This window comes from Agelaius phoeniceus, chromosome 8 (genome assembly GCF_051311805.1).
Source record: "Agelaius phoeniceus isolate bAgePho1 chromosome 8, bAgePho1.hap1, whole genome shotgun sequence".
NCBI classification, from domain to species: Eukaryota; Metazoa; Chordata; class Aves; order Passeriformes; family Icteridae; genus Agelaius; species Agelaius phoeniceus.
Genome location: NC_135272.1, coordinates 20,056,043 through 20,083,928, shown reverse-complemented (window position 1 = coordinate 20,083,928; position 27,886 = coordinate 20,056,043). Strand labels below are relative to the sequence as shown.

The following is a 27,886-nucleotide window of genomic DNA, read 5'->3' as shown; positions in this document are numbered from 1 at the left end:
ATAAGATGACTCAGTTGGCCAGTTTCTTACAGACGTCACAGAGGAAGCAATCTAAAACAAGAATTCTGAATTTTTTAATGAGATAAATATCTGCTCCTGCCTTTGTTCACAGAATTTTTTCTCCTGTGGATTTCCATGGAAATAAATTAATCTAACTGGATAAGTTGTTTTGTGGTTTCCTACAACAAAATGTCAATAAATACTACATTGCTAACATAGGGAACAAAAAGAAGCCTTAAACAGATATCAATAATCGGAGGAAAACAGGCAGAAGAGGATCTCCACATGTATCATTTGGAAGCATTATATAATTTGCATGCAAATTAGACTGTTTTTTACTTGAAAAAAATCTATTAAAACACATAGGATCAATACTGAGAGACCAGAAGAAATTGTATTTACTATCAGGAAATGCTTATAGCATCCTTTCTTTCAATTCAATTCAAGAGCTTTTTAAATAAATTCATTATGCATCAGGATGTTTTGATATTGCAGTTTTCTAAAAAAAACCCTGAAGAATATGTATTATTATGCTTTATGTAATACAAATTAATACACGGACTTTATCAGAATTTGGAGACAGTGTGAATACTTTAAACGGAAAGAAGAAAACAGTCATATTATTTCTTTTTCATCTAGATTTAAGTTTAACAAAGGGAGACCTAGCAAAATACATGGAAAAATATCACTACCTCTTATTCTAGTTCATGTTCTGTGATGGCTTAAAAATTTACTCAAGATGTATTGGATTAAAACATTTCCACAGAGCGAAGAGTCACTTTTTAAAGTACGTTGTTATATAAGGAGCATTTTTCACACTGACACACACCAGTTCAAATATAACAAGAAACACCGTCAGTCTGTCAGCCCCCCCAAATATCTTCCCAAGAAGAATGAACAAAACATAACAGCAACTTATCAAATCATACATATTCTATATTATAATGCTGATGATTTTTAATCAATCCAGAAATCTTTCACATCATTTGACTTGTGTCATCATAACAGGACTGTAATTTCACACAGTGTCACTATCTTTTTATGAAAAAGAACGGAAGAAATATCTTGTACTGTCATTTTGTCCTTTGTAGTCTAGAATGTGAGAGATTCCTTAATTGACATAGTGTCATCGCAAAAGTCTATTCTACATAATTACACTACGGCGACTGAAACCAGCTGTCAGCCATTCCATTACACTAAGTACAAACAGACATCTCAAGAAAAGTCACTGTTTCATGTGCATCAATTTAACATCATTCCTAATTTTTCTTTTAAATTATTTTTTTTCCTTACTATTTTATTTAGTGACCTGAAATATACTACGATTAACGAGAAAGCTGAATAAAACAGCACTTTCGAAAAACCTGGGGCCTCAAAGTAGTACTTAAAGATTAATTTTGATTAATATCTGTATATAATTATTACCAGTCACCTAGCAGCTTTCTGACTTCCACAATCCTTCATTGTATTAACAGTACCCCACCTACAGTATTTTACATATGAACTGTGACTCGTCATTTTCTACAGTCTTTGCAATGGCATATAGATGTCTTTTGTTAGTTTAGTCAGAGTTCCTCTGGCACAGAAAAAAACCCATCATTCTGTTTTTCTCACCTGTCATAATCCTATGTCTCTCAACACCCTTTCTCTGTGGCAATCTTCTCTTCATTTATTTTCTCTTAGCAATTCCACAAATTTTTGTATCTTCTTTTCCTCTGTCTACACACTTGCCATTTTTCTTATTTCTAGTATATTACCACAAACATGGTTTCCTTTACTCCCTAAATCTCCCAAACTTCAGATTTGCCCTTATCCCTTTGAGTTCTTCTCTGTCTTCCAGTTTGTTCCCTTTCTGATTTCTCCTTTGAAAAAACACAGAATTTCATTCTTGAAAATCCCACACGAATTTCCTTTGGTTTCATTTAAACCTAAAGATTCCTCTGAAATCCTAAAACTTTCCCCTGGGTTCCACAAGTTTCTCTGTACTGCTCCTGACATTAATTTCTCCCTCCTCCATTTCCCTGCCAGTGTTCTGCACAGCCCAGGGACAACCTTTTATCCAGAGGGCAGCATGGCTTTGCTGATTTTGGGGATTGGGTTGTTTTTTGAGTTTGTTTTCCAATGTGGAGTATTCATTTGGTTTGGGATTTTTTGGGGGGGCACTGGGTTCTTTGTTGTTTTTGTTCTTTTTCTAATGTTGGCCTCCATATAGTCCGTTAAAAAAACTTGATGTGTCAGTGCAAACCAGCTTATCTTTATCATTAAGGATGTGGGAAAAGGTGGTCTTTCAGAACACAGAAAAAGCTGTAGAGTCAATGTCAGGAATCACTGTATTAATGCATGGCTTGAAATAAAATTGTGAGAGCTAGTCAGTAACAAAGTGAGTTCTATGAGTATAGATAACAAAAAAGATACTTCTGTACCCCCAGTTCTTCATTACAGACTGAGACTGTAAAGGCTGAGTCACTCATTCCCTATGCCTGTGCTGTGTAACAAAAGTTGATATCCCTGTGTACACCAACAGTTGTTTTTCAATGCTACTACTCAAACCATAAGGGATCTGATAACAAAAAGCTCCAAGACTCTCCCACTGAGCAGTTCAAAGGTAAAGCATGTGAGGAGCTGCTGCCTTCTAAAGGGCTGCTTCTCTGGCACGGTTTTGCTGAACAGGAGAAAAGCTGCCCACCCTAGAAGTGTTCAGGCTGAGAGATGCTTCTGGGAAATTGTAGGATTTTCTGCTGCTGTAAAACATTTGCTTGTGCCAGTCCTAAAGGATGACAAGTGCTAAAGCTCCATTTTACAAATTCCTTCTTGCTTGACATATCAACACAGGAAAAGGAGAGCATAAAATCCTAAAATCATTCCTGGTACTACTTCAGGGTTGGGGGAAGAGCTTCTCCTGCAGCAGCTGAACACATTTGGACTTTCTTTAGTGTATTTTTTTCTTTTTAAAGAAATAAACAACTATGACAGCACTCGTTCATTATAAAGCAAGAAATACAGGTTTTGCAATGTGGTGGTATTTAAAGAGGACAGCTGGAAGTCAGAATTCTTGTTTGCCCTCTTCTGATGTTTGGAAACAAAAATAGTAACGTGTGCCTGGTGAATTTAAAGTCTGATCTCTGAGAGACACAATTGCAAGCGGCCTTTATGAACTGAGAAACACGAACTGGGAAGACACAATGGAATAGATTGTACCTTTATAAAGTGGAGTTGTAATCCAGTTTGTATGGAAAAAGAGAATGGAAGTTGTGGCCTAAACTCTACTGAGTCACAGCAGCTAACACAATACAGCGTAAGTGACATCCTTTCTCTCAAAGAGGCTCAAGGCTCATTGAGTCTGGCAATTCAATTACCCTCTCAACCCAGGAACAACCCTCCTCCCTTGTCCCTCTTCTACTTCAGAGCTCAGGTCTAATGGCAGAACAGCCAAAACAGCTACATTGTACATGGCCTGTAAATATCTAAAAAGCCTCAGGCTTAAGAGAACAAGAATCCCTGACCCTTTATGATTACTATAGCCATTCCCAACAAAATAAACCACATACAATAGAGCTTTTTAATACCTGACAAAGTAATTCATTTTCAGTTTACTGCTGTCTAAATAGTCTATATTAATAATGAATCATGTTTAAATAAATACCTACATGCAGTACTGCTTACACAAGGATAAGGACAGGGAATTTATTGAACACAATCTTCTCTAAACAAGTAGAAAGGTACCAGCTGAAGCAAGTTTCTCAAGTGGGTGATGAGAGATTCAGACACGAATCTTCAGGAAGTCTAGAAAATGCACCCCAATTCCCTGAATCTATTTACCTCAAACACCTGAATGTTCTATGTTTCACCTATTTATTTCTTCTAGAAGCTATCATACATATTTATAAGCTTTTGGATTAGAAATGGAAGTTTATTTATATGATGAAAACAGCAAAAACAAATTTATCATTTTGAAAATTATATTCAATGACATGCAAAATATCCTTGATCATCTTAAGCAAGAACTTCAGTGACAATAATGCAGAAATTCTCATCAAGCTGAATATTCAGACTGATGAATGATAAATATCTAACTTATTATTTCAATAGAAGTTCAGCAAAACGCATAACAAAGTGAAAAATTACTTACTGGTTCCATTAAAAACTATCAAAATTATAAATGATATGTTTTAGTTTTCAAAAGCACACTATTCTTGTCTTCTATCTGCTCTAAATGTGTATGGTGCAGGTACTACCAAGCAGCAGAATCAAAGAGAGCAGAGGACACCACAGGAGCAGCCATGGTAGTGGGCTCTTACAGAGATTCGGCCAGGTCATGATTTCAGGTGAATAATTCAACTTTTGGTACCCCCCTCTCAACTTCATCCTGTACCTTTGACAGAAAGCAAGGAGTTTCAAAATGCTGTACTGTAGAAACAGCAGTACATACCTACAACTATAAAAAGATTCCATTAATAAAGTAAACCATAAGAATTTCCAGTAATTTTCTGAATAACAGAATTTGTTATGAGAGATATTTTATGGCAAAGGCATGAGAAACTAATACATCAAAAGGAAAATTCAACCCAGCAGACTGCAGTCATCACATCAAGGCTGGGTTCTCTCTGCGCTGTTAGTTTCCTTAAGTTGCTCGGCACATGAATTACAGGAGGCATAGCCATTGACATGGAGGCTACAAAACAGAATCATAGACTGGTTTGGGTTGGAAGAGGACCTTGAAGACCATCTAGTTCCAAATCCCCTGCCTTGGGCATGCACTACTCTCCTGCCTTGTTTCTCAGCCCATGAATTCAGCTACTTGCTAAGCATGTCCCCCTGGGGGTTTTACTAAATTCTAATTTTAGGAGGTTTCTTCTTTTGGTTTGGTTTTCTGGCTGTTTAGTTTTAAAGCGAGCATTAGAGTTGTTGCAGAGAAATGCTTCCACAATCATGCCATGTAAGATTTCTCCTTATAGGGTAAGGAGAGAAAGAAGAGCATAAGACTGTACATAAACTCAAACTTGAAAGTTGAATTAACAGAAGCAGTGCTGATTTAGGCATGCAATTTTCCATTCTAACATCTTGAACAGCAGAAACCAAATATCCAACTTTTCAAAACTTCCTGTGTGTGAATGTTTCCTGCTGCTTACACAACACCAGACATAAACACGAGGTAAAAGCAGCCACTAAAGCTGTGTTATACCTTTTATCATAAGTTTCAGAGTGGATACAGACGATATTGATAGGTAGGGACAGAGTCCAAAAAGACATGCTATGATTAATCTAAGAAACTTTATATTAATCTATGAGTAATCTAAGATACTTTGGGTTCTCCACAAAAAAAGTCATATCTACTGAGAGAATAGTAGTAAGCTGCAACTCTTTTCTAGAGCAAGATATTCTGATAAAACACCGAGTGATCAAGTCACCTGCTCAGGGCAAAGCCAGTGTCTTACCCTGCATATGCAGCTTCCAGGAGGATTCAAAAGTCATCAAACAACCCAAATTCTGTAGGATTGATCCACCTCACTCACCATCTGACAGGTTAAATCTGCCCTATTAGAATCAGTAAGCATGTACTCATTGGCTTAGCAAGGCAAAGACTACTTCAAACCTTCAAGGCAGTTTACTAATATTATTCCAGTACAGCATTGCCAAAACACAACTCTCAAAGCTCTGCAGTCACCCCACTTTTATTGTCTCTGCTCTGTAACAGAAACATAGAATTCAAAATTAATCTGCCTTTAAAAACTTACCCCTTCCACCAAGTTACAAAGGGACATTATATGTTATCTCCTGCCATGTACAACTGCAAGCCTGACTTTACCTTGTTTGCAATACTTGTGATGAATGACTTGATGTCCAGATTAGTTGGGCAACTCTTCTGACAGGGGGCATCTGCACACTTTAGGCATCTAGGAATAAAAGAAAATGTGTCAAGGAGACATGGAATACAAGTGCTGCCAATAGCAAAAGGTTTTCAAGTTAACATGCTAAAAGATAAGTCACAAAGCAATAATGCAAAACACTTACAAAGAATTTCTGTTTAAAATCTCAAAGCACTACATAATCATTATTGACTGTCATCACACAGATTAGTTATGTTTTGTTGACTGTACTCTACATAGGAAGGCAGAGGCTACCATTTACAAGCACACAGACAACACCTGTTGAAGCATTAGGAAACCCTCAAATTACATAGAGGTAATTTTTTCCCTGGAATGCATGGTTGCTAAACTTCTGACCAGTTCATTTTTCTATTTGAAAATACTTGTGCTGTAAACCTAAATTTATTAACTAAGTTCTCGAAGTCTCATTATGGATTAAATGCTGAATGTTGGACCATCAGACCTACAAAAGCAACAGTATTTCCACAAAGGAAATGTGGTCAGATATTTCATACATCTTACTGTATGTCCAAAGAATAAGAATAGCTGATGAATTTTCAAGTCATGTTTCTATGAATTTCCAGTGATAAGTCTGTGACTTCTGAAAACAATTCAGAAGTCTTATGCATACCCCCAGCCAAAATCCCTAAGACCTTCTTCCTGTCATTTCTAATGACAAAAGCTAACTAAGCAATAAGGAGACAAAACATCCTAAATAATAAAGATTGATTTTCTGTTTCTGCATAGTCATACATGGGGGTGTGATGATCTGGTTGCTTGTATCCCTCCCATCTAAGGCTTAAGTCCTCAGGACAGTCTACACAATTGCATTAAGCAAACCTCAAAAAAAGATAAAAGTCAGCTGCAGGAGTAAAATGGTTCTCTATTAGGTACCAAGGTATTAGAACACAGCCTTGGTTTTATAGATCAAGGATTATCACAGGTCAAATGCCTCACTACTTGTCTCAGAATTCATTAGGTTATTCCAGATGCTCTTTGATATTGCTTTAGTAACAGTCAGAATTAATGTAAATTGTGGGTTTAACAATGTATGCAAAATGAAATAAAATTTGGTTCTAACGTATTATTTGAGCCCAGATACATAAGTTCCACAAGTCTATCTTAACTATTTTTATTCAGTGCTAGGTAACAACATTGTGGAACTGAATATTTTAAAACAGAGAAAAGCTGCAAGAAGCCAGTGGACTATATACAAAGAAATTAAGATTACATTAAAAGGAAATTACTGGAGTACCTGCAACAAAACACTGTCCTGACTTTGTCAATCACACATATTAGGGGTTTTTTGTTGTCATTTTTACAGTTAAGGGTGGAATACAAGATAAGGAACAGCTAGTTAAGTAAAAGATTAATTAGCCTTTCATCTTGTTATTCATTACCATCTAGCTGGTTATTGCAGACAATATGGCAACAGAAAAATTTGAAGGCACATGTGGTAATGGCTGTTTGGATTTTCTCACAAGAATAGTCATTGAAAAAAGGCCCCAGAGCACATACTTAAAGTAAACAAGTCTCACAGGCTCCAAAGGACGGGAAACGTGCAGAAGCCAAACCTGGGCCCAACACCACACTGGGTTACAAGTTCAGCTAGGTGGGATGTCACAAAAGCATCGGCAGCTTTAGCTGTGGCAGCTGAACAAAACACTGCCCAGCACTACCTGTGACAGGTACATGTTAAAAAGGTCTTAACAAGGAAAGGTGGAACAGGGAGACCTCAAAAGGTTGTGGTCTCTAAGCAAACAAGAATTCCTCTTCTTTAAAAAAAAAAAAAAAAAAGCAAAGTTCTAGTACTTGAAGCCAGCAAAAAAGGAGATGCACTACACAAAATAACACCACTATGCGGACTCAGATGAGCAGTTTGCCTGTGTAGGCAATAAGGAAATAACAGAACTCAAAATCATGCAATTAAGACATCAATTCCATTATGATCTTTTACTCTTCACTTTCCTCAGTGATGTTTTCTTTAAAATACAACAGTCCTGTATTCAAAATCAGAGGAAGCACACTGAACATAAAATGCATTCTGTGGATTACATATAGAACAATCTCGTGTCAAAACTGCATGGCACCTGGCAGGATGAAATGTGTACAGATTACTTGTTCAGACTAGCAAGCATCTTTACCAAATTATTTCTCTTTTGATTTTTGAGCTGCTTCACAAATAACAGCTGCTGAAAATGTCAGCTGCTGGGAGGGGCAGGTAACACAAACTTGAATGTGAGCTTTGGGGAGGGGGGGGAGGGTGCCATGAATATGCCAGTCCAGACTTTCTCCTATAATAATACCATCTTCCAGGCACTCTGCACACTAAAGTGCACCAGGCTGCCATTAATCCCACTTATCACCATGACAGCTCAGTAATTACATGCCTGCTATAGCTAGGTACTGTAAGGTACTGTAGTCCTAATAAAACATCAAGCACTGTGCTGAATGCATGCTGGTGAGGTGTTTTATTAAACTTGGGGGGTTGATCATCAAGTGACATTAGTGTTGACCTATTTTTCTATCTGACAATAAATTATCCTTTGACCATACCATCACAGATATCACAGAGTGCATTTACTGTACAAAGGAGCAAAGGTATTGCATTCTGGTGAATCAGGCAAAAAGAATAAATAAAGTAGTAGAGTCACACACCAGAAAGTTATTACATAAATTGCTGCAAGTGACTGATCCTTTCAAAAATCACAGGCAAAATACCCTGCTCAAGGGAGCACACCATTACCATGAGCTTCAGTTCCACATGCATATACTCCAGTGGAGAAACATTAAGCATTGTACTTACTTTCTTTTTCTTCAACCATCCTCCCATGCTGAGAAATCCCACCTTTCCTTTTACAAGGTTATTTCATTACTATGATTTTGGTTCAAAATATTGTAAACAAATTAGAAATTTAGATTAAATGTTTCTAATTCACCTGTTAGCTCCTAGCAAATTAAATGAAGAGGTGCATGCTCATAACTAAAAAAAACCCAAACAAACAACATTCTGGACTACCTATGGACCTACATTAATCTGAGAATATATATCTCAGCGCTTCTTAGTAAAAATAAAGGAAAACTCCTACCAACTATCAGAAAACACCCTATATTATGGATTCTTCTCCCACTGCTCATGGAACATCATCTCCTTTAGAAACATAGGCTGCTTTGAATCTCAAAAGACACCACATTCACTTCACATGCATATTAATTTCCATATAAAAGGCAACACCACAGTCTTTGCACTGCAGAGGAGAAAAGGAAGTCATAGCCAAGATAGTCTTCAGTTAATACCTTTGTTGTACAGTTGTTGAAATATCACCCAATATTTTATTTTTAAATTGAAATATCTGACCAACAGCCCCATTTCCAGGTATAGGCCAGCTCTTAACACACTTTTGCTTCCAAACAAAGGACAATTTAGTTGTATTGTTACCTAAAAATGCAGTGAACAATTGTCTATGTAACTGGCAATAATATCACCTGAAGTGCAAGCACATGAATGCTGAAAGACCAGGGGTGAAACAGATAATCTGGAATAATATTCCTCAACAAATTGTAGCTGATAACCCATCAAATCTTCATGTATCACAAAACAGAGCAAATAACCTTTATTATGGTTACTGCTGGCAGAGGTTTAGAAGCAAATTGAATCCTAATTCATTTCTGCAGGACATAAACAGTCATTTTGAAAAAAGGCTTCCAGCTCTAGTACTTGTAGAAATTTCTAAAACTTTATCTGCTACTCCAAGAAATAGCCCCAGTGAAGGTCTGTATGTACTTTCTGAGGCTTTGGTCAATTAACTTTAAGAGAATGGTAGAGCTAACTGCACCCAGTAAATAAGAGGTCAGCATGAACAGGAGACCCAACTTTGACCCAACCAAAGCTCTTCTTGGTTCCAAGTCTCTTGCACCACTCTAAACCCTGAGCTGGGGACAGTAAGCACAGAGATAAGAAAGCTGCATGTCAGGAAGAAATGAATCTATCATTTCCAAATAAATCTAAATCCCAAGTTGAATGCCCCTTGCCTTTGATGGCCAAAGTGAAAAGCATTACATAGCTTTTTCTCTTAAAGTTCAATCCTTTAATTACTTATGGCTAATCCTGTAGCCATACTCCCCATTTGGTCTTACTTCTTGCTGTACTGAAAGAAGGTCAAGGACAAACCTAAACTGAGATTTGGACATATATAGACTCGTTTAATAAAGGTAAGGGATGCCAGGATAAAGATCCACTATGTAAATGATAAGCCATTGGTGAAAACTTACTGTTGGCAGCTAAAAAAAAAAAAAAGCTGCCATTATTTCCCTAATTAAAAACAAACAAACAAACAAAAAAACCACACACCCAAAACTAACATTCACAGATAAAAATCTTACATTTTTTTGTGTTTGTGTTCATTGCATTTCTCAATGGAGTGGAGAAAGGGATTATAAAGTAACTGGGAGATGCTTTGCCAGGTTTAAATATCAAAACACCGTAACAGTTGATACATGGGTCTGATGAGCACCAAAGACAAATGATACAGGAATACTAGAAATCAAGAAACAGAAAAAAGAATTCTCACATGCGAGGCCAAGGACTCTGTTGTGCAATGTACAACACAAAGTACAGTTGTGGAAAATATAATGTAGCAAAGAGCACAAAATCTTAAATTAGAATCAACTGTGAAAACAATTTTGGATTACAGAAAAAACAAATCTAATTGCCAAGAAACACCTCTAGTATAAAGGGCACCAGAAACTGTACAAAACACAGCAATACAGACAAGTAGATATCCTGGTCCTGGATATTTAATAGTGGGTGAAAGGCAGCAGTCTTTTAGGTTATATTGCAGAATGACATGTGAAAAATTCTGTTTGTGAGAAATGCTTGGCCTGTTAGCAATGCACAGAAGCTGTAAGAAACCAAACATTCGGTATCATGTAAATTGGCAATACTAGCTCATATCTAAAGAAAGCAGGAAAGACTCCCACACTGTTCCTGTTGCCTCTTCAGTCACCTGAAGTCCTGTAAGCCTTCTGCAGATCCATAAAAAATGGCACTACTTCTCTGTCTGTAAGTTCACATGACTAGAGGAAGCAAATTTTAAATAGAGGCACTGTACAGGATGAGAGACAGACGTGGCATTGCTGCTGGCAGTTACAGGACTCATAAGGGAGGTGCTTTTTATCGAAAAGAAGAAATGATCAGAGTTGAAACTTAGTCTTTAGACACAAAACCTCCTACCCTAGTGCAGAATAATGGCACTTACAGACAAGGTTATTTTTGGACACTTAAGAGGTGGTGAATCATATGGACATAGGCTCCAAATCATTCTATTCATCAATGCCTCATCTTTCTCTTTTCTTCTTTGGCTCTCTACACAGCCGTAATTCTTTTCTTATCTACCTCTGAATCCCCTTTAAGTGCAGCAACTCTCCTCTCCTCTTTGCTTCTGCTTGGCTGTCTTCCCGTTTTCTGTAGTCTTTCTTCCCCATTCATCTGAAACTTTTCCACTTCTCTGTCCTATAACTTTTTATCATCTTCCATCATAACTTCATTTTAACGGACAATGTTGATAATATAATAGAGGAGCCACTGTCTGTCATCAGGTATCAGTGACAGTGGTGTAGTAAAGTGTGCACCACTCATTTTACAGTCCATCTTCTGAGTTGTTGTCAACTACCATTCAGCCCATCAGAAACCTCCATTTCTGCACTAAAACTGTCATTTCCTAATGTCATGTCTTCTGCATACTTTGGACAGAGCTATCTTGGTCTGTGATCAGACCCACAAATGGAGCCTAGCAGAGGAAAAGCAGGTTGGTGGGATCTCCTCTTAACCCCTTGCTGAGCAGTGGGAACACAGCCGGGCTCTGTCTGCACTGCACTGTGGGAAGCAGCCTGCTCCAAGACAGTTCATGGGAAGTTATATTCTCCTTATATTCCTCCTGTCATCTCACTGGGACACAGAATATTTCACCAATCATTTTGCAATATAACCTAAAAGATTGCTGCCTTTCACAAACTTCATGTATATAACTTGTATATATTACTTTAATTGCATTTCTCCAATTTATAATGTTGCTGAATAAAGCTGTTATATAAATTAGAGGGATTAAAAATAGAAAACACAATTCTGCTTACAGAATACTGTGGCACAAAGCATGCATATCAGCTGATGCCAAATCAGAAAAACTGTTCAATCCTATTGACCTATTAGAAATCAATTTTTTTTTATATTGATGGTGAAAGTAATTTTAACCATCCATTACAGCAACATTAATTCTAAGCATGGTCCCCTTTTTTCTTGTTTCATGATAAGGATTAGGAAATTGCTGTGTTTTCAACAGTATTAATCAACATTCAAAGTTCATTAAATTGTCCCAGAAAAACTATGTCTAGTTAAACGTTTTATTGTTGCCAACAAAATATTCTTATTGAAATATTGAAGTTTTTAGAGTTACAAAAACCAAATACTTAAAAGTCAATCTGCAACTTCTCTGTTAACACTTGATTAAATTTCACACCACATATTAATTAGTATTTTCTCAACATCCTAGGAACACAATATAGTTTCCTGCTTATGACAATAAACTTGATAGTACCCATACTATTCCAGTAGTGTAAAAGACACACAAGAAACCCGCTTGTTGATAAAACACTGATAGTACCTATTAGACCTCGCACTGTGCTCTTCAAGTCCTTGAAAGCAGCAGTTTACCTGCCAAAGCAGCCACTTGTGGCCCGGCCACACCTGGCCTTATGGAGCTTTTTAAATGGGTACATTTCTGTTCACCACAACAGTGATCCCTTTCACATAAGAGACAGCTGTTACACAATGTTCAATATCCTTTTAATCCTCTATAGACCGCAGACAGAAAGGTTGACAGAACTGACAGTTTTTATTATGGCTTGTCCTGTACACAATAATCTTCTTTCGCCTGGACTATTCTCCCAGAAGTGTTACAGATTTTTTGACTTACATCAAGTATCCTTTCTAGGGTTTTTAGGAGATCAGAAATGAGCTTTATGTGGCATGACTCTTGTCCTGTGTAAATTACCTTTCCAAAATATTAAACACTTGTTGTCTTTTTATCTTAATGTCAACAAAAGTCCTCTGGGTTCACTTCAGGAAAGATACACTTCACAAGTTTAGTCAAAGACATTTTTCTCCCAAAATGCCTTAATCATCTATGCACATCTTACAAACACCACTCTGTTCAATATATCAATATCAGTAGTACAAATCTACCATTTATTTGCACTGAAAAAATTGATTAAATATAAGAATAACATTTTTAAACAATCTATGATACAATATAACCTAACTAAAATGCATTAATTGAAAGTTTAAGAAAATGTTCTCAATTATAACTCAAACCCAGAAGAAATGGATTGCCTCACTACAGTACCACAATCAGTCTTGCAATTTAGGCATGCCAGCAATTCTATCACAATTAAGAGAAGAGTGATTTAAACGAAGAACTTCTGTGGAGAATTAGTTTTGGGAAAGGCAATAACAGCATAATAAGCTAAAGCTTCCCTTTTTAGGATCTGAGCACCAAAAAATTCCCCAACTCTCTCTTTTTTATCAGCCTGCCATTATCCACAGATCTGACTGAATGCAGATCCAGAACCCTGCCACTCACAAGTCAGGCTGCACTGATCTCTGCACACAATGCATTTCCCAACTCACGATGCTGATATTAGCAAGGAGTAGGGAAGGTGGGAGAAAAGGAGAAAAGAGAGCAAAAGACCAGGAGGGTTTTAGCTTTGCTGTTGGTGTCACCTGAATATTTGATCCTACACTGGGCATAATCTGGAGGCAGGCAAAAGCAGAAATTAAATCATTGAACTTCAGAATAAAACTAAAAACTTCAAAGGTTTCAATTGCTCTTGCTTTCAGATTTGCAGCAACAAAAAAGAAATATCTGTTTTGGCTGCTACTACAGTTCAGTACTCCAAAGAAAATTGAGAGGTCAGTCACCTTTCCACGGCAAACCTGATAAAGATGCTTCTTCCAAGGGAGGAGATAAGTCATTGACCTCAGCTGACCACCCTTTTCCAAGTTTTAAAACTTGGAAAGAAAGGCAGAGTTTCCTTAGTAAATCAAGCTCAGTCCTTCCAGACAATGAACACTCCAGTTCATTATCAGACTGCTTAAATGTGCTCTATTTTAACATATGTAGCCCCCAGTGGGACCCAGACCACTCAATTGCTTATAATGAAAAGGCTTAAGCAGTTTCTTAAGCCAGCCTCATGCAAGTCTTCAGAAGTGAGCTCCCAGCACTCCAGTGTCCTCACCCTTCCTCACTTAAAATTGCTGCAGCTTCAGATTTGAGATCCATGTGTCACTACTCCTGTCTTTTCCCTCTTTTGGAAACTGCGAGAATTCAGCAGAGGATTCTAAGATTTAATGTTCTGTCTAGAAACTGCATGTGTACAAGGACTGTCTTTCATCCTCTCTTTCAAATGAGGAGGTTTGTTTAAGATACTTTAATAAGTGATACTGTAACTTGTTAATATGCTCAGTAATCAAGACCCAGAAAAAAGGAAATCTGCCTGCTATTTCAGTTCCGATTTTCTACACTGCAAATAACTGGTACATTTTTTAGTCATAAGAAAATAATGTTACCCTGCTTATAATATATAGACATCTTTTTAAAAAGGTGGCATTTTCTTTCAAGCACTGATGTTTAAGATAATTATTTGGCTTTGCTTTCTACCCTAAATTTATCCTAAGAGTAAAGATTCAAAACCAGCATCCCCTCAGCAAATGGAAAGAGCTTCATGAAACAATTACAGAAATCACAGAGGGAAACTAGAGGGGTGAGCACAGACTGAAAACAAACCCTGAACAAATTACACTAAGAATCAATGTTGCATTCTTTATATCTTGAGTTTAAAGATGTAAGTAACATTTTAATAGTAGATAGCTGAAAATTCAGTCTTAATTATTTGCAAGAGGGAAATACACTAACTCATTAAGACTAAATGATTGGTCTTGTATGTGCTATATCCAAATTTTGCTATAACCACCTTCACTGGGAAAAATTTTATAATATTCACGCATTCACAGTATGATAATATGAATAAATCACATAGCTGAAAGTCACTGTCCAGACTTCACATTATGTGAAACCAATACATCATTTACATTTTTTTTAGCTGGGCATCTCCCCCAGCTAAAAAACATCAAACCAAAGCAAAAAAAAAACCAAAAAAACCCCACCAAACAACAAAACAAAACAAAACTGACAAAGCCTTTCTGTAGATCACCAAATAAATTTAACACCTGATCTCCTTGGTAGCAAGGCTGCCTAGAGAAGCACCCCACTGTACACTAGTACCTCTTCACAGCTTCCTTCTTCCAGTGCAGAAATCTCTGACATGCAAATCTCCAAAATGCAAACTACTTCAGCACTCTACCAGGCACCCCAAAATTAGGACAAATAAAAGGAACTGTAGTTAAAATAACAGGACCCAAAGGATCTAAAATATGAAATATATACAAGGATTTTGTAAGGATAACCACATGAAAATCTTTTAAAAACAGCTTGATTTCTGAGCACTACAGCATGGCCTTGTAGGTCAATGCATATTGGCAAAGAAAACTCCATCTACAAGCTACACATAGAGAAGACTCTGGACTCAATGTCAAGAAGGCTTGGGCAGGGTAACTTGAGAATAATCAGTGTTTGCAAAAATAGGACAAATATTTGTTGCTAAAAGGAAGGCACAAAAATCTTGCATTTTAGGTTTTGCCTTTGTAAGCTAAGCAGGGAGAATTTTCACATCCTTTTAAGAAGATTATATAAAAGAAGTATTTGTCACATTTCCTCCCATACTGAAGTTAATGGCATAAGAATGAATACATTTTCTGTGATGGTTCAGCAGTTAAGTGCTGCCTGGAAAATATTAAAAGAAATGTTGGTTTGGTTGTTTTTGGTTTTTTTTCAGAGAAACACAGCTTTAAGAAATCTTAGGATGCATAAAAAAAATTAATCTGTTGGTTCACGACAGTTTGATAGATCACTTGTTCTTGAATTTGTGGCATTGTTCTTTTTTGTACATGCTTAAATTGTTAGACCTACATCAAATACAGCAATCCCATGACTGTAAATGTAGTGTGGCTGAAAAAGCACACTTTTCCCATTTTTTCCCAAAGGCACCGCATTTTCAAAAACCTGCTGGAAGGATTTAAATATTCTCTTTTGGTAGATAGTTTTGCTTGCTACAAATGAGCAGATGTCTGCCTTTTGGCAATCCTTTTTTATACAGTTATTTGAAAACAATTACAGAAAAATATTAAAATTTATATATAAAAAAAACCACCACAAAGATCTGCATTTCTCAGACTAGTCACACAGACATTTCAGAAAGCCTAGGAATCAGTACAAAATGCTTCTCCTCATCCACCCTCCATTAGTACCTCCTCTACACAAAATCACACAGAGTACACATTAGCAACTCCCCAACTGTTCCTGCATCCCAGACTTAGATGCTCTGATTTTAGCATTGCTCTTTCTAACCCAGAAGCATTAGGATTTAATGAATGCATCCAATAACTTCCAGAGTTTCATACCTCAGGATTTGCAGGATCCTATGATATCAACACAATCACAGGTATAGCTTACTTACCAGTGTCTCTTTTCCTTAACACTGAGGGATGCCAATTGTTTTCTTTACTCCAGGTGAATGCCCAAGTCTGCTGGCTGCAAACTCAGACAGCTCATATTACATTTCTCAGCAGTAAGAATCCTGAAGCTCTGTACCCATGCTACAAATTAAGCCAACAAGAAAAACTCCCTGACAGCTACTACTGTCAGTCTGCTCCATTCCTGCATCCCTGGCTCCAGGATGTCAGGAGGCAAGGCTACCTATTGTTCCCCCTACCATCCTTGGCCAGAATCTGATCACAGCAGAATATATTCCAGTTTGGGGTTACTGTAGACCAGTAAGAGTTTGATTGTGAATGATGCTGCTGCTTTATCAGATTCCTTTCTGGCAGGACTTGCTTGGTTAGCAATTTTAAAAGCAGTTAGCTCACTTTCATGAAGGTATCTTGATATTGCCTTCCAAATTTTAAGCAGGAGAAGGAAAGATACTTTGTGTTAGAATCCCACTCCCATTTCAGGTATATTCAGGGGCTGTATTTTCTATGATGGGCTGGATGAAGTTAAACATTGCTCAGTCAAGAAAGGCTCCCAAAGATCCTAGAGCTACTTAGGTTTCATCTTCAGTCTCTGACTGAAGTTAGTCAGTTCAACAAAGATTATCAATATAAATTCAAACCCACATTTGGGTGTTTGTGGTGTTGTCAATATGTGTTCAAGCATGTAACATGAAGCAATGGAACAGAGGACAACAAATGCAACTAAAGAGTGTTTAGTCACTTCTAATTTAGTCAATGCAATTTGGTTTTCTTTTGCAAGCCTAGAATAGTGGAAAGAGAATTCTCCACTCTTTAATTTCCTATTTCACTAAGGATGTGAAATGTACTATTAGTTCTCTTATGACTAGAAACAATTTCTTGGAAATAGCCTCTACTTATTGTTTCCTACACTAAAGTAATTTTTTTGCAAAACCAGATGGGATATTTTTCCAATCATAAGAAGTCTGTCTTTTTGGAAATGAAGACAGGAATGAAGAACAGTAAAAGCTCTACCTTTTCTTCATCCCTTCATTTCCTTACTCATGATCAGTCTCTTTAGCCCCTTCAAAGAGCAGGAGCTTTTCAGAGAGACAGGAGTTTGACAGTTATCACTCAAAGAGAACTTTTTTTTAAAAAAATCAATCCCCAAAATGCAAAAAACAATTAAAATCAGAGTAATTAAGAGCAGAGTTCCTGACAGTATTTTGGAAGACCTCTCTACAAATCCATTTTGGTGCTTTACACATGCTAAGATCCAGTAACCTAAGTTACACTCTTTTGCTTACAAAACACAACCATGCAAAACTCTGTCCTGAATTCAAAACAAAAGCAATAGAAATATGCACAATATATTAGATACAGCAAAATAACCCTCTCTGGTTTCAGCAAAGAGGGAGTGACACTGCTCTGGAAAAATGCTCTACTGATAGCTCAGCATGATCTTTCCTAAAATATACTTGAATATGTTTACTAGCACTGTGCAAGATGATGTACTGGCAAAAACAGTTAACACTGAACCACAAATGTCAAAACATACTAAGAACATTATGTGATACATTATTCTTTTTTTATTGTGTTTGTTCACTTGCTAATTTGCACGATTCAGTAATTCATAAAAGAGTCTCCCTATCGTTAGTGCAAATTAGTGATTTTCTAGCACATAGTTAAAAATACATGTCAAATGTATACTATACTTTGCATGTTTGTTGCCTTTGAGAAGATGAAAAAATGTTACATGGTCAAATGAAATTCTTGGGTGATTATTTTGAACCTGAAAATAGCTCTACACAACCTCCAAACATATCTCTCAACATCAGCCTGGTGAGAGTATATCACTCACCAGCATTTTTTTCTGCTTAGCATGACAATATAAAGCTATTTTTTTTCTGAGTTGCTTCTGATCGCACTACTATTCACATATTTTGAACTGAAGTCATCTCTTCACTGGATGAATCCTATTACTGCCACACCAGTAACATTGTACCTGTCCTTCTCTAACACGCACTTTTCCAATATAGAAGCCAAAGTAATTGTGTAGAGATAAACCTCAATTAGATGCAGGTTCCATGAAAAAAATTAAACATCATATTTTGGTTTTAGATTCAGACAAAAAATCATTCAAGTATAGTTCAACTATAGTATTGCTTTGCATGCACCAGCATTTTTGGAGGAAGAAGGGTTTTTCTTAATGCATCTACCTCATTACTACGGTCTGTGTACTATTTACACAACACACACAATGCAAATAATATTATGAACATTTTAACTAAGTTTTATGTTCCAGAAGAACAAGATCCCATGACTTATTTTCAGATGCTGTGATTTAGTGTTATCTTTCTATTAAGACAAAAAAAAAAACAAGTTCCAGCATTTTCAATATTCTTACAATATATGCAACGTAAGGCATGGGACTCAACCCAACTCAACCAGAAGAGCTGAAATTAGTTTAGTCGTCAGCCATGAATTATGTGTGACAAATGCCCTCAAGTATTCCATCCTTTTACATAGTCAGTTCATAACGGCTCTTGCTAGTATCTATTAAATATTTTATGAATTTATCATGAATATAAAGTATGACATTACTACCTTATTCTTTGAGAAATAAAAGATTCAATTACTGACACTGTATCCAGGGGTGGGGAAATATAAGTGGGAAAAACGTCGATTAGGAAAACAAAAACAAAAACCCAACAGCAGCAAGCATTAACCAAACACAAACACCTTGCTAGGCCAAGTTTTCATGCCAAACCTATTCCAAGTGGCCAAGTGTGTCAGAATGCTCCAGATGCCAGTCTGGGACCACTACTTACAGCACAGAAACCTACAGTTGGCTGTAAACCTACAGGTGTGTTGAAAACACACTAATATTAAATTTGCTGATTTTTCAGAATGTCACATTCTCCTTTTAAACAAAAACAGGTATTTGAGTCATATTCCAAGATGAAAATGCTTAAATTTGCATAGTGTTTCATGAACATGTATGCTCTATTGTACTAAATCATTATATTGGTACATCTTGTGACAAACTTATCTCTAAAGAGATAACACAGCTGGTCTGAATTTTTCTGCCCAGCTATCACCTGATATTTCTTTAATAGAGACCAGCAGCATTTTTGTAGGCTCAGAACCCAGCCTTATACCATAAACTAAAAATAGGTGACACAACTTTTACCTCACTTATCAAGAGATAAAAGCACAGACACCTGAACCTAGTGTCATGAATCAATGAGCCACTTTTCAAAAATATTATTTTGAAAACCATGACTTCTTGCTAACATAAAACTTAGCTGCATTGTGACTCCTGTGATTAGTGTTCATCGTGAAAATGGTCTGTTACAGTTTTGAATGTAGAAATCTAGTTCCTTAAAATATAAGGGTCTTTGATTTGTTCAGCATCTCAGCAGCCCTAAGAATATAACTGACTCTCAGTGTGTTGTCCAACCCTCAGCATTGTTCAGATCTTCCTTGGGGAAGTGGGCCAGGTGAAAGCAAAGCCATAACCCTTCACTTTGAATCTGGAAGTAATAAAGCTAGGTCAGTGCCTATAACCACATATGAAAGAATTAGCTCTGTCCATTTCTTATTCTGCCGGTTAATTTAGGCTGAGTATGAGGCTGAGACATTCTCTGTTTGCCCACAGAGACTGTGAAATGTCCATTCTTGGAGGTATTCAAAACCTGGCTGGACACAGCTCAGGGCAATCTGCTCTAGTCAACAATGTCTGAATAAGAGGATTGGATTAGACAACCTCCCTATGTCCCTTCCAGTCTCAGTGACTGTGATAGTACAAGAGATAACTAAACCACCTGCTTGAAGATCATTTATGCCTGCCTGCCCTCCCAGGGTCCCTAGAGCTATGCTAACCCCCATCAACACAGAACTCAGACAAGGCAAGCTCACTCCTGTACAAGAGACTGTGTTTATCTACCCACATTTACCCAGTCACCCTCAGCAAAGACCCTGAGCACCTCTCACTCTTGCTTTGTACTCCTCTCCCCATCCAGATACAAGGTAATGAAATATTATTTCAGTTTTGACAACAAAGGACTAAGGTACAGAGTATGTTGGCAGTTCCAGCAGCCTGCAGCACAGAAACCACTTGTATCCCAGCCTCCCAGGCAATACCAGAACCACCAAGCTGTCCCTCAATCCTGGGTGCTCCGCTGGACCATCAAGTTCAATGATATAGTCTTTCTTAGGTTAACAAGAGTTTTCTGAAAATTTTTATTTAAAAGCTACAGTGATAAAGAGAGTAACTCCCAACCTGTTGCTCCAAGCAAACAAAATCATGCTCCCAGGAAGTAAATGAGATGTCTGTCTTGACACACACACAGTGTACCACAAGGCGAAGTTGTAGCAACATTTTTGCTACTTTTACTTTGTATTTATTCTGAAGAGTGAAGGCAATTCAGAAGTTCCGTGGAATTTAGGCTGCAACTGAACATCAGCAAGACTGCTGAGTGTCAGATGAAGAATTCTTGTCACAGACATTAATACGAATGTAAAAAAGAAAAGTTTTATCTTTAGACTTCTGTTGAAGTTGGAGGCCTATTGCTTAGACATTTTTAAAGGAAAAATAACATGTAAACAGAGCCAGTACATTTAGAACTCAGATAATCAGTTCCTTAATGACATTTTTAAAATTTCCTTTGATAAAAGAAAATGCCTTAATAAATAATGTCAGGTTACATCGCTTTTTTTCATATCATACATTTGTGAATGAACACTGACTGGAGCACCAAGGTAATTGTATTTAACATTTGCATGAGAATGACGTGAAATACAGTTATTAAAAAACCCCTATATTTATGCATGTCAAAAGAAACAGTTGTTTTCTAGTATAAAATCTCATAGTATAGAACATATCTTTTTTCAACTTCTGTTAGATACAGATGAAGCCTCAACAGTGAAGATCAGCATTATGGCTTATAAAATGCTTTTTATATTTAGGGTGAAAGAGATGTAACTTGTGAGACATTTCAAGTGTCTAAATTGTGGTTGTTTTTTTTTTTTTTTACTGCTCAGAGAGGTCTTGCGACCAGCACTGTTAGAAGTCCACAAAAATTTCTGAAGATATGCCATATTCCTGTTATTATTAAAGTAAATTCATATTTAGTATTTAACACTTTCAGAAAACTAAGTAGTCTTATTTGTTCTTATTACAGTTCTTTAAACAAAAAGCACAAAGTAAGTTTGAAATTACTGGTAAACAGGAAAGACTGAATATCTTCACACAACCACAATATTCAGTTCACTTTACATTGTCCTCCACTGCACGTAAGTACAGCAGTAATTACTGCAATAAAGAATATACTCTCACACTAATGAGAAATCCTACAGAGGACTTTTTGAAGTGTCTTTCCCCTAATGATTCTCTGATCAACTTCAACAGCAATCATACAGAGAGTATCTAGTAGGTTCTGCATCAGTTTCATGACAAAAATAAGGTGTAATTTAGCATGGGTACATACTGCATCATTACCTCAAATAAACATTTTATTTTACATCTAAGTTCTGGGGCTCTGTGTTAGGATTGTTTTTAAAGAAAAAAAACCCCATGAAGATTAATGCACGTTAACAAACTACATTCAAAATATACTGAACAAAACAGTGCTCTGTACACTGTGATTACTACATGGAATAAAATTATTTAACCTGCTCAAGATATCACCAAACATATCAGAAACAGTATTAAAATGAAGCTGTCAGGTTTTTTTCGGTTAAATAGGAATCCAAACAATATTCACAGTTTCTTCCCACAAAGTCACACAAATGTTTTCCAGCTGCATGAAGCACTTTGAAGACATTCTGAATGGTAGACTATCACTTCTTGTCTGAACTTAATGTTAGGTAACTTTCTTGCTACACTGTTGTCTCTCAGTAGTTACTACACACTGTAATAAAATAAATAAGAATCCCTTGTGTTGATAAAATACAGTATGTCTGAAGAGAGCAAGCATGTGTACATCTGTTTAAAATAGAATGCACAAACCAAATGTTTTATTTGGATTGGGGCTAGCATAAATCAGTAGCTAACAAAAGAATTAGTGCTATCCCGAGGCTGCAGTCCGTAAAAAAACAACTTTGAAAAGAAACTATTCTGAAGGAAACCTCCTCTCTTACCTGTCATACAAAGCATGCACCCATCTGATGCACGCAGTGAAACTGAAGTTTGACTATGGTACCTAAAAGTTCTATTGAATGACTCCAAAGTTATTCAATAAAAGGGAATTTGTTAGAAGGAAACAAGACCCTTCCACCTAACAAGACTTATATTCCCTCAAAATACTTTAGCAATCTCTAAATTAAACCATCTGTGGTATTAAGAGAGGCTTGTCATGATAGGCCTCAGAGTTCTCCTATTTTTAGCCAGCATACTAAACACATCTTCCTGACAGAGCCACACCGCCAAAAGGCAACTTAACCACAGAGAAGAAGCCCTCCTGCCTCTAACCATCAGTCCCATCTGAAAGTTGCCTTTTAGTGCTACAATTTCCAAAGTACTTCCAGCCTACAGGGAGCCAAGCTAGGTGACAGGGGGGGTTTTAAACTTGCAGTACCTAGCGAGCTGCAAAGTCTGTGTTTCAGTGAAACTCTGCACTAAGAGGGGATAAAGTCTCCAATAACGTCCTTGGAGCAGTGTGAGGGAAGCCTCAAATTACAAGACATTATATGGAGTGCAGAAGAAATGCAAGAAGCTAAATTTTCAGCTCTTTTTGAACTGTTCCTAAGGTCAGCAGCTACATCATCAACTGAAAGTTTGACTTATATCCTGGTTGAAATAGAAAAACAGACAAACAAAACTACCCAACAAACTAACACATTATTTTGATCTATAATACATAATGAAAGCCTACCTTCCCTTTGAATTTTTTTCTCACCTTTAAAGTATCAATGCTAGTATAAACAAAAAAATTACAAGAACGAACACAATAGAAAGTTCTTGCCAGCTTTCCCCTGCTCCAGAAAAAGCCTGGTGATGCAGAGGATGCTTATAAGATGCTCTCAAGGTAACCAGATCCAAGCCACAGCAGAGCCAGGAATTACAGAGCAGCTTTTCATTTGAATGATGAGCCCTTACCTTGACTGCCCAGCACAACAGCAGTGCTGTACTGCCACATTCAGAAGAGCACCATCACCCTCCCAGCTAATTAAAAATCACTGGTCCTTATAAGTCTCTCTAAAATAGGTACATGAACATCTTAAATGCTGTCTCAAACTAGGCAAACACTTATACTGGTAAGTGGCATGCAGGAACATCCTCATGAGTTTCTAACAAGTTTGCAGGAAACCAATGCAGTTACTCCCCATTCCAGAAACGAGTAGGTAATACACAGATTTCAACACTAAGCATTTATCAAGAACCATTATCAAGAACAAGAAACAAGGAAATACAAAAACCAGAATATGCCCAGATATAAGTCATAATTAGATGTATGAGATGAAAGCTGCTGCCAGTTAACAGAAGATGCACACAGTGTAGGATTCTGGAACCTTCAGTACATGAAGTGACTTAAGAAAAATTCCTCCCAAAAGTGGTTCTCTTAAATCTTAAAACTAGGCTTTCCTGGAAATACCTCTACCACAAAATGCTACCAGAAAGAATTTGGAAGCAGGACAGCTATTTACCTCTAACTGTACATACTTTTCATATCCTTAGTATATCTTAGATAGGGAAGGAATCACCCACACTGAATCCTCACACAGCCAGTCCTCACAAATTTCACCTGCGTCCTACCCTATCATAGCTAGAGCTGCATTTCTAGGTCAGTTACACATAAGATTCATCCTTCTTCAGCCATTTCTACAGAACCAAATTTTGGTGCTTCACCCTCTGCTATGCAAAGTAGCATATGAAACTTTGTCCCAGAGTACAGAAAACATACATCTCTCACAACACTGAGTAAAGAGATGTTTTCCAGATCTTCTAAAATGAGCACTATGTGGACTGCTCACAGAGGAGTGTACCATGCATCCACTGTCATGACCATCCAGCAGGCAAGTTACAGCCTAGAGACTGATTTATTCTATTTAGTATTAAATGATATGTATCAGGATTGTAAATGAGCTTAGGAACTCTCTGACACCTAAAGTTAATAGGTTAGAGGTTTACCAAGAATTTCATGTGTTAAATATGCGAGTTCAAATCCCTACTCTTCCTGATTTTTGAGTAAATGCCTGAATTTAGAACGTTCAGCTCAGGGCTCAAATATAAGTTGTCTGATAATAGTTGCTGTGAAACTGTTTTGATTTTTTTTCTATTTTCAGATGGAAAAGCAGAGCTTAAATTTATTCCTTCATGAGCAAGTGCATAGTGGCAACCTTTGGTAAAAGGAAGGCATGGCTCTAGTTTGTCTCTGACCCTGTCAGATATTTAGCAACTTAACACTTAGCAGCTAGCATCTTGGCTGTTTATTTGAGAATTTCTTACATACACCCCTACCTGCTCTGTCCATTCATTTAGTGTGTGTTAGGAGCATGAATATCCAAGTTGGGTTGAAGAAGTCAGCTTTAGTTAACTTTGGGTCTTCAAAGCTCAAGTCTTGCTTTTGAAGATGAAACAGCAGTCAAAAATACTGCTTCAATACTTGCATTTTGAATTCCTGGAAAAGGAATAGCACGTGCCTGAATGACACAAAATAAAAGCTAATTTTCTGAATGAGAGGTTATACTGCTGAATGTAAGATTAGAAGGTAGGATATTTTAAAATACCCCTTAAGTTTTGGAACAGTGAGAAGAGCCAATCTTACTTCTGTATCTTCAAGCCTGAACCACTATGCAGGGTCACCCAAGTGATTTGTGCAAAGGTAATTCCCATGTGTGTGGCAGTGCAAGTAGGTGTACTGCAATTCTCAAGATAACTGTTATCATTCTAGTCCTGTTTGTGTTGAGGTGAATTAGAAACAGCTCAAGGGGATATAATCTAGCATGGCTGGGCTCAGTTTAGACTTCAAGGCCCCTTAGGTTGTATCCACAAGTTTTTTTCATCATTCACATCTCTCTGTTTTTCACAAATGTAAGCAAATGAGAGAGGATAACCACAGGGAGTGTAAGAGCTGTGTTAAAAATTACATATCTGTCAGGAACCCCCAAGAATCTCTCTCCCTTGGGCATATTTGAGCTCTTACTCTTCTTGATTTAATAATTAGATTCAAAATCTTGAGATGCGAGTGGATCAATAACTGAGTGTCTGCCTGGGGAACTGACTTTGTCTCCTTTGAAGTAAAATGAGATTTAGTTTTGTATTCTCTGAGTTTTGAATACACTCATCTTCTAACACCTTGTTTTATATTATAATTTCAGTATTAGCATAAGTTATCAAAATAATTCCTCTGGATACATTACTTGGCCCTGGACAATGGGAGAGGGATTTTATGATAGGAGCCATCCCAGTGTCATCTCTGTTTTAGACTGCTGTGGAGACTTGAAGCAATGTAAGGAATGACTGGGAGCTGTGTATGCTGCTTCCCGGTCTGATATCACTGTGATGAGGATCTGAAAGGCCTGATGATTGCTTAGGTGTATGTGTTATTAGTGTGGAGTATGTGTGGTGTATGGATGTGTTTATGAAGTGATCATCTCACTGGATTTACTGGACAGAGACTGGAAATGCATTCTGCACTAAAGAGCAAGAACTGAAGCAGGCAGATCCAGAAATACTCTGCATAGCAGAGCCATGAGTGAAAAGGAAACAGTACAATAAAGCAGTGTTCAAAAAGGGAGAGGTATGCCTGTCCTCTCCACGTGAGCTGAGTATGACAATGTGGTACTGAACAAATAATGGTGGTATCTACAAATTCACTAATCTGTAAAATCTATTGTCTCCTTAGTTTGTGTATCACTGCATTAAATGATACACAAACTAAGATTGTGTAGAAATGGATTGACTCTTACAAGTCAATCCATTTCTACACAATCTTAGTCAATCCAAGAAACTTCATTGTGTAGAAATGGATTGACTCGTAAGAGTATAAAAAAATTTGAAGTTCTGAGTTGTGTTGGTACATGGCATTAGTACTGCACTTTTTAGTGTTCAGGTTAGTTATTGTAGCACAGTGGAAATGCTCAGAGAGTATTTCTGTGGAGTTAGGAAGAGCCTAACAGCAGTTTATTGCAAGAACAAGGAAGATTGTTCTTGCTGCACTGATTTGCAGCAAGATTATTAAATATTATGGGACTTGCTAGGCTATGCTGTTATTGCACTGGATCTGGGAGACATATTGAAGTTACCAGCCTTTCACTCTGTTTTTATTTCATGGCATTCTAGTGTTGTGAAGTTGAGGGAAACTTGAGTACTTCACTTTTTGTAACTCCTGATATTCCTGGGCACGTTGCTGATGAAAAATACCTCTCTCATGAATGTGTACTGGGGTGCCAGGGCTTTGGAGAGGATTTGAGTAAATAGCAAATGAAAACCTAGGAGCGATGAGACTGCTTTTCTGCCACTGCAGTGTAGTTTGTTGATATTAACGTTTATTTCCATGCAGACAAATCGGATGGGACTTTAACCTGGAAAAGTGATCATTATTGTTAGTATACAATTGTAAAAGAAATCCCAATGAATGCATGTCCAATATTTTAAGCTTTTGCTTGTTACTTTTTGGGATTGTGGTGTGGCATGGTATGGCCTTTACATGGGAAGGGGTGCAGTCTTTTCTTTGTACTGATCCTGCTGTATTCACAGCTCTGTAACTCACTTTGGGGAACTTTGTGGCGCTCATTTTGCAACTGGGATGTGCTTTCAAAAAGGAATAAACTGTTGGTCCTTTGTTCCAAGATTGGACAGGTGAAGCATGAACAGTTGTCTGTAGTGTCCAGTATATCTTTTTTGGGTTCTTGTACTAATGTTTTCTCATTAGTGCCTACCTTTTTACTTACAGTTAGTAGACCCACTGAAAAGAGAAGTCACGAAAATAAGTTCATGTGTAACAAATATTTTTCAACTTTTTGGTTGTGGTTTTAAACAACAGTCCTGTTAAAATTTATGTGTTTAAATCAAAGATATTGCACTGTTAGACAGAAGTTGCAATGTCACCATAAATGGTATGATTTTGTTAGCGGTGTATCTGCCACATGAAACAATTGCCAAATCAAGATCTATACCCATGTGACAAAATTAAAAGCTTTAAGTACATCTCACTAATGAATTCTGATATTTTTATCATATGGTAAGTCTGTTCTCAATACAGAATTCCTAGTGTTGCTTATAAACTGTATTTGATAAGAGGGAGTGTAGGTTAGTACAATGCTGCTGTCTGGTGCAAGTCGGAATAAGCCTCCTCCTGAGCAGACAGCTGCTGCAGTAATGTCAAGAAGACTCCATGTGGCTTCTCCAGGTGCTACAATGCCTGAAGGAGGTGAAACTTCTACAGATGTT

General features: G+C 37.2%; 1 protein-coding gene across 10 annotated transcripts in view; it reads right to left on the bottom strand.

Annotated features, from left to right (window-relative positions):
* Positions 1-27,886, bottom strand: part of DPYD (dihydropyrimidine dehydrogenase) — a 331,722-nt gene that overhangs the window by 234,727 nt on the left and 69,109 nt on the right. For all 10 annotated transcript variants that reach the window (XR_013183272.1, XR_013183268.1, XR_013183269.1 and 7 more), the window contains exon 4: positions 5,807-5,894. Coding sequence is in view for 4 of the 10 variants with exons in the window: in XM_054638674.2 (XP_054494649.2) it covers positions 5,807-5,894 (88 nt within the window). In the remaining 6 variants the exon portion in view is untranslated. The remainder of the gene's footprint in view (positions 1-5,806; positions 5,895-27,886) is intronic.